The sequence below is a fragment of the Melanotaenia boesemani genome, chromosome 9, assembly GCF_017639745.1.
Source record: "Melanotaenia boesemani isolate fMelBoe1 chromosome 9, fMelBoe1.pri, whole genome shotgun sequence".
In the NCBI taxonomy this organism is placed as follows: domain Eukaryota; kingdom Metazoa; phylum Chordata; class Actinopteri; order Atheriniformes; family Melanotaeniidae; genus Melanotaenia; species Melanotaenia boesemani.
In genome coordinates, this window is record NC_055690.1 from 33,110,316 (window position 1) to 33,125,245 (window position 14,930).

General features: G+C 40.6%; 2 protein-coding genes across 2 annotated transcripts; one reads left to right on the plus strand and one right to left on the minus strand.

Annotated features, from left to right (window-relative positions):
- Nucleotides 1-3,575: 3,575 nt before the first annotated feature.
- aamdc (adipogenesis associated, Mth938 domain containing) lies at nucleotides 3,576-5,990 on the plus strand. Its single transcript, XM_041995013.1, has 5 exons — nucleotides 3,576-3,669; nucleotides 4,363-4,400; nucleotides 4,779-4,984; nucleotides 5,071-5,166; nucleotides 5,291-5,990. The coding sequence occupies exons 3-5, from the start codon at nucleotides 4,853-4,855 to the stop codon at nucleotides 5,429-5,431; spliced, it is 369 nt and encodes a 122-aa protein (XP_041850947.1). The 5' UTR covers nucleotides 3,576-3,669; nucleotides 4,363-4,400; nucleotides 4,779-4,852; the 3' UTR covers nucleotides 5,432-5,990.
- Nucleotides 5,906-14,056, minus strand: ints4 (integrator complex subunit 4). Its single transcript, XM_041995011.1, has 24 exons — nucleotides 13,940-14,056; nucleotides 12,959-13,153; nucleotides 12,753-12,870; nucleotides 12,410-12,516; nucleotides 12,180-12,294; nucleotides 11,842-11,927; nucleotides 11,705-11,755; nucleotides 11,502-11,590; nucleotides 11,248-11,368; nucleotides 10,667-10,738; nucleotides 10,370-10,544; nucleotides 10,025-10,230; nucleotides 9,799-9,941; nucleotides 9,600-9,715; nucleotides 9,333-9,466; nucleotides 8,539-8,705; nucleotides 8,360-8,453; nucleotides 8,207-8,287; nucleotides 7,998-8,128; nucleotides 7,865-7,924; nucleotides 7,628-7,787; nucleotides 7,409-7,552; nucleotides 6,411-6,531; nucleotides 5,906-6,335 (listed from the first exon to the last, which is right to left on the minus strand). The coding sequence occupies exons 1-24, from the start codon at nucleotides 13,991-13,993 to the stop codon at nucleotides 6,142-6,144; spliced, it is 2,934 nt and encodes a 977-aa protein (XP_041850945.1). The 5' UTR covers nucleotides 13,994-14,056; the 3' UTR covers nucleotides 5,906-6,141.
- Between the last annotated feature and the right edge of the window lie 874 nt (nucleotides 14,057-14,930).

The window sequence follows — 14,930 nt, forward strand, 5'->3', positions numbered from 1 at the left end:
GTGTTAAAACAACCTTAACAGAGAATCTTTAAGTAAACAAAGAAAACAAGAAAAGTGTCTTTTTCCAAAGAATATCATGGTTACGTAATATTTTTAGTTAGGTAACTTTTTTACTTTAAAAGAAAAATGCACTTCTATTAAGTACCAACCTTAGCAACAAAATACAGACGTATAACTCAGAAAATGAAAGACGTCTGCATGATTAATTTCATGCACCACTGTGAAATGAAATCTTGTTCCCTCTGGATCTTGTGTCCTTCTGTTGGGGCTGTTTTGCATCTAAACCTAACTGTTATGGAAAAGTCAAGAAAAACAAGCATATCAAAAGTACAATAGGAAGCGAGAAAGGCAGAATTGTGGGGTGTCAGGAGCTCATATCCTGCTCTTTTCACTGAAATCCTGCAGTGACTTGTGACAGCAGACAGATCGTCCTTCATTTAAAATGTGCACAAGCCAACCAAGAAAAAAGGAGGGAGGGAAAATAAAAAGTAAAAAAATGTCAACCAACTTGATTTATCATCACCTGTAAAGAATCCACTCCTGATATAAACACAGAATTGAGGTGTGATGGTGGCTGTAAGAAATCAGGCCTCCAGTCAGGAGACCAGTGGAAGAGAAGTGAGTCATCTGGGTCCATTGCAAACAGTCTTTTATTGTTCACTGTGACCTTTGATTACAAATGCCTGTTTACTGTGCAATAAAGCTGGTAGAAACGGATCTTACTGTTGGTACGCGGCTCTTTTAGATGATCATTAACAGAGAAATCAGGCTCTCTGGTTATGTAACTGGGAAGTTAAAGATGGCAAGGACAGATAAACATGCTAAAAAATATTTATAAATAACCACATACTGGGACTGCAATGTGTGAATGCAAGGAGGAAAATACTCCTTTAAATTAATACTTTTTTTAAAGCAAAAAATAAAACAGTCTAGCTCCTTCGTAGATAAGCATATACAGACATGCAGGAGCTTAACTGTGAACACACCACTGACACTGAATCAACCTCTCTGAATGACGTCAGGTGAAGGAGGCGAATCCACGGAGGAGAAAGAAGATGCCCAGACCAAGGAAGAGAAATGTTGGCATAATTTAGTGTTTCTTGGTGGAGTGGAGCAGGTTCTTGGAAGCTTTGGGCAGAATCCAGCCTGCTCCTGCTCCCACAGCTGTTTTCCATTTGCCCTAATCAAGATTTCCTTTATGAGGTCTGCAGGAGCAACCAGACCTTGACAGATTGTTTGACTGTGTTCATGGTAAATACGGATCTCACCAGTGTTCTTTTGTGCTTCGAGTAACCTCCCTGACCCCCCGTTCTTCTCCAGTCTAGTGTTTACCTTGCCACTCTGGGATTCCATTGACTATATGTCAGCTTCAGGACTTTCTCCAGCAGCCATTAGTGATGGTGTAATGAAGCCCCATGAATGTACTGATTCTTTCGGGCCAATTGCATCACTAAAAGCATCATTACTCGAGGCCCCATAAAACAGCTCATTTGGTAGAACTGATATGTTGGTCATTTGATATCCAGCAGTTCACCTTTCATTATGTAAACTAAACACTAGTGGATATGTAAACATAATGATGCAACTTCATAGTAAATGAATCTATAAATATATAAAAATATATGAACAAGCTTATCTATCTATCTATCTATCTATCTATCTATCTATCTATCTATCTATCTATCTATCTATCTATCTATCTATCTATCTATCTATCTACTCATATATATTTATGTGAGCGGGTCAAATGTGTGAGCAGTGATGTCATAGGGAAGTCTTACATCAGAGTCGAGAAGTAGATCATTTCAGCAGATTAAAGTTATATAGGAATATATCATATCCAAATATCTGCAAACTGCTGCTGTCTTTCTTTTGCTTTCGTCATTGCTGAATGTCACAATACGGGCCTCGCTGCAGGCTTCATTTGGAGACGCCCTCTTTACTCGATGCAGGCTTTGGGGCTTTTTACCTGCTCAGGAACCACAGCAAATACCTCCCCCTATGTTCAGGATTCCCACCAGGATACAGTGAGCCACCCAGTGGAGATTGGATTGTTGGATATTTGTGCTGCTCCGGAACTATCACCAACTATTCCTCTCTCCTCCCAGAGACCAGAATTCCTAGACTATATACTGTAAGTGATATGTGTGTAGCATCCCCGAATGATACGATGGTCTCTCAAACTGATTGTTCACAAGTTTTATTGAATAGCCGTGTATGTAAACACACAGTAAGAGCTACAAGATAAACAAAATACAATTAGTAACTCTTAAAAATATGTTTTTTACCTTATTTATTATACCTCATGAATTATCTTATCATTAATTCCTCTTAACAATCTCTATTTGGAGTGCTATTGCTATGTATATCTGTTTTGTGTACTTTATTTATTTTTTTAATGCACTTGTCTGCACCCTGCTGTAATGATTTATGTAAAGCACTTTGAATTGTCTTGTACATGAAATGTGCTCGACAAATAAATTTGCCTTTTGCCTCTGTACTTATTTTACATTTTATACAAAGGAAATATAGCCAACATGTTTCAGCTGTAACATTAACATTGAAACTGGTAAAACTAAATTGCTGACTGAGCATAAGCTTTATCAAAAAGCATGAGCATCCTCTACTGGGTAAAAACATAACTTCACACTTAGCAGTAAGCAGTAACATCAGTCACATTTAAAACTAAAAGACATGAAAAACATAAAACTATATCTTTATATTATCAGCAGCTAATTAAAGCAGGTGAGCCAAGAGTTCAGTAAAATTGTCAAAAAAAAAAGAAAAAAAAAGGTACCCAATACAAAACAATAAATAGAGGTTCAAAGTATCTGCAGCACAGAGCAGCTACCTCTTTATCTCTGTGGTGTTTAGAGCCCAGACAGAGAGGTGCAAAGAAAGCCTTGGATCTGTTTTGTGTAGCTGGAGGAACAACAGGCTGAGACCAAAAGGAAGTAGCTTGTATTCATGGTTCAGAGGATGCGTTCTGTCTTCACTTTCTTAAATCCAGGTTGCTGAATTTCACTCCAGCTACTTTAGATGCTGTGCACACAATTCTCCCTGGGGAGTTCTTTTCCTTGATGGCAAGGTCTCCATAGCAACAAATGATTGAAAAAGAAATGACAGATTCAATATAAGCTGAATAAAACTGTTTCATCAGGGTCCTATCTGGAATTTAGCAAATTTCCTGAGATGCTTTGCAATAACTGTCACCTTGCACTGCTTTCATACGTGGCTATATTTTCCTTTTACACAGTATTTATAACTCCTCTTTTTCTACCTTGTTATCGTTGGTTTGCATATGTAAATATAGATGGGTGTGTTTTTCTATTTTGGTTCTGTGTATACCATATACAGCTGTTTGTAACACCAAATTTCCGCAATGAGGGATGAACAGAGGTCCGTATAATTTTTAGATAGATTAATATTTGTTTATTTCTGTTTTTCCCTATTCCAGGGAGTCATTGTAATAGCTAGCTAGGGAAAGATCGGGAGTAAAGATTTTATTAAGATTTTCCCTGACAGAACCGTGCATGAGGCCGCGTGACGTAAGGGGCGTGGCTTCTTAGAACCAACATGGCGGACGTAGCAGTGCTACCTGAACAGCTGCGATGATGTGGGACATTTGCGTCTTTAAAACAGCTGCGCAAAGAAACTTTATTTATTCAGGTACCGAAGACTCAGACATGTTCTCACTGCTACATTATACAAGTAAAGGAACAATAATTAGTCATTTAAGCTGCGTTCCTAAACGGACTGCGATTGGATGAAAATAGGCCACGTGACTTAAAGTGAAAATTATTTGTGCGAAACAACTTGCACATCTTTTCTCTCTAAAGTTACTCAGTTGTTAACAAGGGAGTGTTTTCACTCTAAATTTACTTTCTCAAATCAGAAGTAGTTTTATAACTTTTGACGTATAACCGTGAGAGTGATAATATAGAAATAAAAATATATTTTTATAAACAGGATGGATTTGGGAATAATGGAAATTGAGTGTCCGTCATTGTGGTGGTGCGTGATACTGCAAGATTAGGTATTGATCTGATACCAAGCAAATAAATGACTAGTTTTGTTGATACTAATTCTGATTCCTTTAATATGACTTTTAAAAATTTTTAAAAATTAATGAAAAGAAATTCATTTGTGGAATGCATAAACAAAGTTAGTTAGCATTACCTCAACGAAGGAAGCTGCTTTTGGGCATGTAGGTGCCTTGCCAAGTCACTAAAAACCACTTTATCCTCCTTATCTTCTGTCATTCGTTACACTTTAAGTTAAAAATAATATAATTATTCTTTCCATTTGTTGCATGTCACAAGTTTAATGTTGTTTAATGAGTGTTTCTTTCCCTTTAATCAGAGGAGGAGGTGTGTCCAGCCTGTTGACACCAACTCCGGGTAAGCTGCAGCATGTCGTCTCTCTGCTTCATATTTTTACTTTTTACTGATAAATGTTTGCAGTTTCTGTTTCATAGTTCAGCACCTGCTCGTGTTTGTATTGACACAGCGATACAGCAAAGTTTGACTCTTTGTTACTGGTTTAGTGGGAATCGTTGGTCAGTGTGGTACAAAAATAGCTCCCAGCAGCTCTGAAAACAGCCCAGCTGGCAGTGGAGGGGTTTCTTGTCTTGCACTCTTGTGGCAGGTTGCATATCAACTCTGACCTCTGATTCTTTCATTTCAGTATAAAGCTTTTCATAGATCTGAGTCAGAGCTTACAGGTTATTAACAGGGTGAATAGTTAGAATAAGCTCATTTCTTTCTTCTTGTTCAAAGATTGTTTCCCCCCAGTGGGCTCTTCAGACAACCAGTTGACTGCCAGCCTTGTCTCTTCTGTGCCTCGTATCGGCATGTCCTCTCCAGAGATCGCCTCGCTCTCATGGGGCCACATGAAGGTGAAAGGATGCTCCTCCAGCTACAAAGACTGCAAGGTCTGGCCTGGAGGTAGTCGGGCCTGGGACTGGAGAGAGACGGGGACTGATGTAAGTCAGAAGCAGCAGGATGCAACATGGCAGGCTGGACAGATTGTAAACCCTCCACCTTCTTCTTTGTGCTGCCTCTTCTCCAGCATTACCCAGGGGTGCAGCCTGCAGATCTGGAGGAGGTGCTGAAGAAGGGAATAGACTTGCTGGTCATTGGCAGAGGAATGAGTGAAGCTCTGCAGGTAAGACATCTGATTCTCAGTAAGTCTGAAACTTTAATGTCATCAGTGATTGTGGATTTTTGTGTCCACGCTTGTCTTGTCTGCACATTTTTAACTCTGTGCTGCCGCCTCCTCCCTCCCTCAGGTTCCTTCTTCCACGGTGGACTTCGTGAAGCAGAAGGGTGTCGACGTTAGGGTCTTACAGACCGAGAAGGCAGTGGCTGAATACAACAAGCTGGCTGTCCAGGGAGCCAAAGTGGGCGGGGTCTTCCACTCAACCTGCTGACCTCGCTCCACCAGCTGAAACAAAGGGGTGGTGACTTTTCTGAGCAAAACCTGCACTTTTAGAGAAACTACCTGGAGTTCTACCTGCATCTAAAATAAAAATACCACCGTTTCCCAGATCTGGGCTTCAGGGTTTTACCTGCAGAAGTGTAAATCAGTGGCTGGTCAGATGTGCTGGTTTGTTCTGCAGGAATCTTTAATGCTTTTCTTTTTTTATAAGTAAGCAGAGCCAATGCATCATTTTGCTTTCCTTGTCTGAGGATCAGTGCATCAGTGCTATCAGCATACTGATAGCAGCTTTGACCCTGCTGTGGAAAAAAAGATCTGAAAGAGTCGGAGAGATCTTAATTGTGAGCAGATGTTTTTGGGGCGATAAATACTTTGAAGATCAAATCCTCTTTTTATGGGGAAAGAATTCAGTTAAAGAAACTTGCAGATAAGTTTTAGATAAACTGAAGATGCGGTACTGAACTGGTTTAAAGTAAAATCTGTTATTTTTAATGAAGTGAAATGTATTTGTTTGTTTGCTGCATGAAATAAATCAAAGACATTAATCTCCATCAGTTTGTCTGTGTAACATTTAACTACAGAAAAAAGTCTTTCAAACTTGTTCTGGAGAGTGTAAAGTTTTTATCTTTTAGTTCGTAGCTGTTGGCTGATGAGTAGCCAGAAACCGGTCTGAAATAAAATCCAGATAAAGTAGTTTTCTCCTTAACGTCGGGCCGGTTTGGGCATGATGAAGACTTTTACAGGTTTGCTGAATGGAATCGTGCCCTCAACGGCGGCCTCTGTTGGCGGCAGCCCGTCGATGCTGTCGCTCCATCCCAGTTTGTTGGAGGGCGAGGAGAGGGAGGCGGAAGAGGAGCTGTAGGCCAGGAGGAGGCGCACCTCAATCTGTGACGGCTCTGGAAGACGACAGGTCTGTTAGAAACATTTACTGACAGGAACATCTGGATCCATCATGCTTCTACTTCACTGACCTGTCCAGGCGGTGTGTGAGAGGTAAACCTGTGTGATGAGTCGGTGTCTGTGAGGTCCAGGGTTCCTGAAGTCTGCAGGTTTGGGATGGATCACATGACTCTGGCCATCTGGATATAGAACCTGCAGACGGGAACGGAGCAATGTCAAACCCATTACAGTCCAAACAAGCAAAAAAGCTTCAACTAATCCTCTTTTAGGTCTGCGAATATATTCATAATTTCAATCCAAACTTTTAGATTTTTTTTTGTACTTTCAGCCTGATTGTTTTCTACTCGTTCTACTTTGCGCTTTTTAACTTGCAAATTTGAATGATTTTTTAGTTATATAATATCAATTTAAAAATCTTTAAATCCTGACATTTGTGGAAATTTCCCACTACACGTGAAAGTGTTTCCTCCAGTTTTTCATCCTTTTATTGCTTTTCACATTGTTAGAGTTGGCTGGCACAGGGTAGGACTTGTTTTTATTTATTTATTTTTACAGTTTGTAAGGAAAGTCTGTACAAATAAAGTCTGATTGACATTGTCAGCCTAAAAAGCACTAACAGATAAAAGTCTCCAACCAGAAATTTGATAAACAGACACTTTTTTTCCTCCATTTGGACATAACTTTTGTGAATTACAACTGCCAGCATTACAGACAGGTTTATAGCTGTAAAGTGATCCCAGTGTAAGTCAGTCCATCCTGCAGCTCCACCATTACTGAGCTGAGCTGATGTTTTTAGCAGATGCTGTAGAAGGACGGAGCTGGACACTCGACTCAGTTTTTTCTTTTTCACCAAAATCAACAAAGATTTTCAGTTTTTTTCCTTTAAACAGGAACACCTTCAGCTGACACAGACTGAACAAGAGGAGAACTAAACTAGTTAAATCTTTGGAAAATGAACATTTCCCTTTAAGCTCAACCTGATCCGACTCGACACCAACTTTCTAATGAAGCTTCAAAAATGAGCAGCACATTTGAAGGTTAAGAAGTGGGTAAAGCAGGATCAGCTGACCTGAACTTTCACAGTGTTCTGGGGGTCCTGGACGTGCTCCAGCGTGGCATCGATGTCCAGCGCCACCACCAGACCGGACGTGAACCTCAGCGGGTTGTCCGACTCCCCCGTCGGCTCTATGATGGTGGCCGTTGCCTGATGGATCTGTTCCAAACAAACTGGGTTCAGCAGACTGTCCCACCACCACATATTTAAAAACATCTCAGAGACTCATCGGACCTGTTCAGGCAGTCTGAGCTGCAGCAGGCCGCTCTGTCTGAGAGTCGTCTGCAGGATCTTCACCAGTTCTACTGGCTTACACGTGGACAGGCAGGGCATCAGCTCCAGAAGTTTATCCACAAAGCTGTTCTGGAAGTGGGGCAGCTCGGTCAGGAAGAGCCTGATGGTGCAGAAAAGATACTGTGTTGAGATTTTAAAGCTTGAGGGTCAGAATAAATGTTAATCGGAATAAATTACCTCTGAAAAGACTCAACCTCCTGCAGAAACTTCTCACAGCTGCTGATGAGGAGATCCAACCTGAGGAGAAACGAGCGTCTGAAACATCTGGACAGACTTGATGTTGGATGTGTGCAGATGTGTGTGTGCTGACCCTTGTCTGGTGCGAGCCGTCAGGATGAGCTGCAGGGCTTTGGCCTGAAGGCGAATGTGATGAATGGTGGCCACCTGCCTGCTCTCCAAACCGCTGTACAGAAACTCCAGTTTGTAGGTTTCCTCCAAAATCTCCAAGATCACATTAAAACAGACTAAAGTCACTTAAACCACATGACTGGGGTCGTATGTGTGTGTGTGTGTGCTGACCTGCTGAGCTGCTGCTGTGGCTGTGACGTTCTGTTTGAGGCACAGAGGGACGGCCATGTTCCACAGCTTCTCCTGCAGAGCCTGAAGAAACAACTTCTTACTCTTTAACCACCTTTCTGTGAGAGCAACTCAGAAAACTGCACACACACCTACCTTCATGAGGAGCAGCTGGCAGCGCAGGTATGTGGCACAGAAATCAGCAGCTCCAGCAAGTTCTGTCTGCAGCTCGCCGAGCCGCTGCAGGTCTCTGACGGACAAACAGGAAGTCATTCGTGTTTATTCTGAATCAAAATCCCAACAATCAACAGATGAGGGAGGATGTGTGTGTTTACCGGATGGTGAAGTCCAGCAGGTCCTGAGCTCCGGCCGTCTCCAGGTTGTGGATGGTGCTGACTCTGCTGAGACTCTGCTGAAGGAAGAGTTGGGCCGATTCCACAGAACCAGAACCGGAACCCGAGTCTGCAGAGTCCAGACTGTAGACCTGCTTCGTGCCCGGCAGCTGAAACACACAAAGTTACAGAAAACAACTATTTTTACTTCACTGTTTAAAAAATAAAATTAAAAAACATTGGATGAAGTTTTTAATAAAAATTTTTAAATGTATAATTTTCATATTGTTAATTTTTTTAAAAGTATCAATTTTTTGTTTTATTAATCCTTTTTTTTGTTAATGTTTACTGAGTCTTTTCTGTAAATAATATTGCCCCTCGTGGATATACATGGTGTCACTTCATCCTTTCTGGATAAATGTGGTTCCAGTTTTGGCTCAAATCTTCTCTTTTAGTTGGACTTTGAAGTGACTCAAGAACCAAACAGAAAAAAATAGATCATTCTAAAAACAAACAAATGGGGAAAAAGCTGCTTTAACTTTAAATTAATTAGCAACAACTGTGTTTTTTCTTTGTTTTATATGAAAGTTCATTGAATGACTCAAGTGTTTGGTCTGATTTTTGGATTTTTAAATGAAGCATCTTCTTATAAGAAAACAAAAACTAATGTTTTTCTGTATTTTTTTAAATTGAAAATAAAGAAAACTAATGACTCAAAATGTTAATCAGCAGGTGAAGAAATGTTTGGAAAAGAGCTGATGTATCATAAAATAATCTCTAAAGCTTCGGGTTCTCACCCTTAGCGGTGGGACGAGGTGGGACAGGCTGTCCCTCAGGTAAGCGTAGTGTCTGAAGGTGTGGTCGGAGAACAGCGCCGGCATGGTGGGACACGACTTGGCAGCGTTGAACACCAACACCAGAACGGCGATGTCTGAGGTCACCGACGAGTGAAGGAAGACGAACACACGAAACAGATGATCAGCTCGGTGACGTAAACGTCTCCAAACTAAGATTCATTGATTCCTCTTTTATGTAAACGTGTGTTTTAAGAGTGTGAAGGATACAGGCCGGATCGTCCATGTCGGGCTCCGGTGTGTCGAAGTACGGATGTGTGCTGAGCAGTTCAGGAACGAGCGGCAACACCAGCGTCGGGTGGCGGGAACCTAGGAACTTCAGACACCTGAGGGTGAGGGAAGAAATGAAGCAATCAACAAACAGCTGGACCTAGCATCATTTACGCCACAAACACAAACGCTGTCTTACTTCCAGACAGAGTTGCGGTCGGTGGGATACTTGTTGAGGTTCTTCAGCAGCTCCAGCAGAGCCAGCTGGATGCACTCTTTGGTGGAAACGTTGGTGTAACACAGTAACTCATGGAGAGCTTCTCTTATGTCCCGAGACGAGTCCTGAAAACATGCAGAGACTTCATCAGTTTGTCTAATCATGAATGTAAAGTCACTCTGATGGTTTGTGATCCCAGCTGGTTTACCTCCAACACAGCCAGCACGGTGTCCAGCTGGTCCTCTCTGAGCGTTATGTGGGTGGAGATTTGTCTCAGCACATGGATGGACTGCAGCCGCACCTCCTCGATTTCATCGTTGAACATGTCCACCAGGAAGTCCAGACATTTCTCGGCGAAGCTAGGGGAAGAGCGGGCCAGCTGACACAGCGCCTCCACCGCCGCGATACGGACCTCTGAAGTTTTATTAAACACACAAAACCCAAAAAGTTAAATCAGAGCTTTAGTTTAAGACAGGTGAGTAAATCTGGGAAATCTAACAGCACAAATTTGTCAAAACAGACTAAGCTTTGCTGCAGCAGATGTTTCCTGTACCAAACATCTCATCCTCCAGTCCATGAACAAAGGCTCCGCAGGCGCCCGAGGCAATCAGGTTAACGGTGTTGGTGTCCAGTTTCTCCTTTGGTGCATCATCAGCCCACTTCCTGCCAGAGGAGAATTCTCCAGAAGCAAAGAGCTCTTTGGCCCGTTCATGAGCTGTGCGTTTCCTCTGAACACCAAAGGTAAATAAAACGGAGTTAATGGTGCTGAAGCAAATAGAAACCTTCAGATTTCATTATTCTTGTTGGATATTCTCAGCGAAGCGTGGCTCTCTTGGGAACAGCTACTCACTCTGAGATCTGACATCAGCTTCTTATCCAGAGTTTGCTCCAGAAAGTGCGGACTGACCTGCAGCATCGAACCCTGGCACAAAGGAAAACAAAAACTTAAATTTCAGTCTTTTTCTCATGCAGACACACAAATAAACCATGGAAACATTTCTGTTACGCAAACAGCAACAAAGATCATGTGAGACCAAGAAGAGAACTAAACACATAAAAAAAAACCTTATTGAGGCCTTATTTGTTGTGTTAAACACAACAATCACAACACAGTGAAGCGTCTCCTCTTCAGCAGTATGTGAAGCACTTTCTAGGAAAACCTTTTCCATTTTTTATTTTCTTTACACAGATGTCCATTTCATAAAAGGTCCATAAGAAGGTTTTTAATCTGAGAGAATTCATTGAAAACTTTTTGTTTCTTTATTAAGCAGAGTTTTTGTGACATATTAGAAGAGAGAAAAGAAACAGGAGGAAGATAGAGTCTATTAAATTTATATTTTTATCCCTTGTTTAGGATTGAGACTGAAAAATACACATCTATAAGGATGGGAATAACTGTGTGAACACTGTTTGTAACACTGATTTCCTCACCAGTGTTTTTGCAGCCTGCACCCGAACCATCCAGGACCCATCGCTAACCATGTGACTGATCTTCCCAAACGCATCATCAACTAGCCGGATCTCCTCATTGGATGATGGGATGGGTACGATGCTGATTGGACAGAGAACAGTAACGATGAGTCAGACTTTTCAGGAGAGCAGCATGAGCTGGGAAAGGTCTTACAGAGCCGACAGAGCAGGTCTGTACAGCTCTACAGAGACAGAAGGAAAACAACTGTCTTCACCTTTCTGGGTACAGCTGGCTGAGCACCCAAACCATCTGCACTGCTGCTGATCGGACCTGCTCGTAATCATCTGTCAGCAGCCTGCAGGCCTGCAAACACACGTTAACATCAGGTATTTTTATTTAACATAAGAACTTTTCACATGAAACTACGGCATCCCTTCAACTTCACACACAGAATTATGGGAGAAACCGTGTCTATACCTGCTCATAAATGATCTGATGAATCTTCATTCCTCTCCCATGAAGCTGCAGCTGGTAAACGAAACATAGAAAAACATCTGAGTTGAATTACATTTCCACTTTTTTTCTTTTGGTTCACGTGACTGGCAGCATCCTACCATGGCTTTGAGGGCAGCAGTGCGGACTCTGGGGTCCTGGTCTGCAAAGTAGTCACTGATAATACTCTGGACATCCCTCACACATCCTGGATTTGATGCAATAAAAGCAAAATTAAAACACTGTGACCCATAATTCAGTGTTTAGTAAATGATTTCAAGGATTAAAATGTGTGTAACTATAAAATTAGACAATTTTAATTACATCAAATGTTATTGAAATTTCAAAAAGCCTTGCTGTTGGTGAATCATGCTTTTATAAATATTCCTCTCTATAAATTTTATGTTTTAAGACAGACACATGGCTGATTTGTTTAAATATACTGAGAAACGTTTCGGACCTAAAGATGTGCCCGGTCCCTCACTGCCTTTAGTCAGAGGCGTGTCAACCAGGCCAACACATCCCAGGAGCTGCAGACATTTGTTCCTCACCCCAAAATACGTATCGGACAGGTGCTGAGGGCAAAAAAGACCAAAAAAAAATTGTTGGTTTGTTCCAGAAATATCAATTTGAACTAATTAAACTTACTAATGAGTACTGTTTATGACCTGTGTGTGTTTGTGTGGGTACCTTGTAGGCCACCTCTATGAGCCTCAGTCTGACTGCAGGACTCTCAGGTAGTTGTGTCCCAATGACCAGCAGAGTGTCCAGCAGCTGGGCGAGGACCTGATGAGACTCTGACAACAGACACGTACCGAGCATTTGTAGACTATTCCAGTTATTATTTTGGAGGTTGAGCATGTTATTGGTATAATCTATATCATGTTAAAATGCAAATATATATATATTTTTCTTTAACATCCACTACCTTCCTAAACATACATTTAAAAATTATGTTAAATCTACAGACTTTTGACACATGATGCTAAATTAATGTATTAAAATATTTAAATATTTAAATGAATGATCTTACTCTCATTGGTAAGTGTGTTAATGGCATCATCAACAATGCAGTCAGGGCTGAAGCCATGTGTTTTGGACAGCAGGCCTAGGAGAGAGGCAATCTTCAGCTTCACAGAGTTATCCGTCTCCTGAAAGAGGAAATCATCATCGACATTAGATGTGCTTTGTGTGTAGAATACGAAGCAAAGGCGGAGCAAGCGGCTGTTTTAGCTTCACCTTGTAGTAGTGCTCCAGCAGGATCCTGATCACACCTTCCACGCTCTCTGCCTCCACAGGCTTGCGTGCAAACTGCAGCAGGTACTGCAGGGCATCGGTGGAGTTGGTGGCCTTGCAGAGGTCAATGTGCAGAGCTGCAGACTTGCTGGGTTTGGAAAGGCGAAGTTTCTTCGCTGGAGTTTCTTCATGGGGAATCTGTGAGCATAGAAACGAAGTATACTCAGCACTTTTTATGCCACAAAAAGCTTTACTTACTATGGCTCTCTTCAGTAAAATTGAATTGAAGACAGAGATATGTACACTTGGTTAGTCCATTCTATTAAAGTTAGAAATGTCCTTAATTGTACCTGTCAAAGCTAGCACCTGTAGAAATGCGACATTCTAACTGATCTTTGTCAGTGTATGTTTATGTGTGTCCAAAAACATGATCTAATACCGGATAATCTTGTCCCTCTGCAATCACAGGTTTAATTCACGCATCTGCTACTTTCATTAGGTGCTTGTTTAAACTTCTAGCCTCGTTCAACTGCGGTGTCTCCTTATAAAAACAGAGCTCTTGGACAAACAAAAATCTCAAGTCTTGAATGTTAAATATTTACAAGTATGCACCAGTTACTATCGATTATTCAAGAAGAAACAACAGACAAATAGTATAACTATAAATCTATTGACAAGCTATCGCTGACAGAGGCTAACTAGCTTATACTGATGTAGTTAGCTGGCTAGAGTTTAAGTTACATAAACAACAGCTGCAAACCTTACTTACTTTAAGCACAAGCTTCCGTTTTAAACAAAGAAACAATTACCACATATATATATAGGGTGTGTGTCTTGTTTTGAAACTGTGACCGGCTGGCTGTTGGTCTTCTATTCGCTAACGACTTAGCATTAGCTAACAAACTAGTTGACGTATTATCTTCTAACTTTAATTTTCGTTCGCGAGCCAGAAAGAATCAGCAAAAGAGATTTTTTTCTGCTCACCTGAACAACTTTGGAAAATTCCTCATAAACCCGCTTTTTCAGATGTGCTGCCATGTTTAGGGAAAGACAGTTAGCAAAAGCTCTCCCATTCAGATTGCAGAATTGTCCCCACGTGCTTTCCGTAGCTACGGGTAGGGAAATAAGATGCGTTTGGTTAACAGGGCTTAAATGTAACTTGAGAACAATTTGGCTTATACACTTTATATTTAAATATTGCATTTGTTTATATAAAGAAAGATTGATCATATTTGCTTAAGTATATCATGTAAAATCATTCATGAAAATTATTAGAATATTAAATAAATAAAATAAATATAAACATATATATATTTAATTAATTAATTTTATCTGACAAATAATATGTTTGGCACAACTTTAACACATGACAAGTATTGCCACACATCTCATCTTCTTTTATAAACATCTCAAAGGAACCAGTTTTATTGATAATTTAAATGTTTTAAGTAATTGTTTTAAGACAAATGTGGGAAATTATTGGCCTATTTCACACAGACAAAAATACATCACAGGTCTTTTTTCCAAGTCATCAATTTTAATTTAAAATGACAAATTATACTATTTATACAAAGATTTTACATCTGCAACCAGTTATACAAATAAATTTGCCTTGTCTTGCCTTAATTATTTAAAAAAAATGTATATCACATTTCATGTTCAAGACTATTCAAAGTTCTTAGGAAAAGTCTTCCTAATACCAAGCACTGCAAAGCTAAAGCTTTTAACACAAGAAAGAACACAGAGCATTACTTCATCTGTACAATTTTACTTGCAAGGAGTGTATGTGCCATACAAGTATGATACACACACTGAGTTGTTTCACACATTACAAAGCATTATAAAGGGAGGTTCAATGTTTGAGGTTCCCTCACTTCAGAATTACACAAGTCTCAAGTTACAGTATTTTTCCACTAAAGATAAGACGTGGAAAATAAGAAGCATGGGTAGATTAGTGTCCGGTCTCGTCCTGGTA

Excerpts from the sequence above, each read along its gene's own strand:
- aamdc (XM_041995013.1), top strand. The coding sequence starts at position 4,853 with ATGTCCTCTCCAGAGATCGCCTCGCTCTCATGGGGCCACATGAAGGTG. Across the intron at positions 4,985-5,070 it reads GGAGAGAGACGGGGACTGAT|CATTACCCAGGGGTGCAGCC; the intron begins GTAAGTCAGAAG and ends CCTCTTCTCCAG. Across the intron at positions 5,167-5,290 it reads GAATGAGTGAAGCTCTGCAG|GTTCCTTCTTCCACGGTGGA; the intron begins GTAAGACATCTG and ends TCCCTCCCTCAG.
- ints4 (XM_041995011.1), bottom strand. The coding sequence starts at position 13,993 with ATGGCAGCACATCTGAAAAAGCGGGTTTATGAGGAATTTTCCAAAGTT. Across the intron at positions 8,288-8,359 it reads GCCAGCTGCTCCTCATGAAG|GCTCTGCAGGAGAAGCTGTG; the intron begins GTAGGTGTGTGT and ends TTGTTTCTTCAG. Across the intron at positions 8,129-8,206 it reads CCACAGCAGCAGCTCAGCAG|ATTTTGGAGGAAACCTACAA; the intron begins GTCAGCACACAC and ends GTGATCTTGGAG.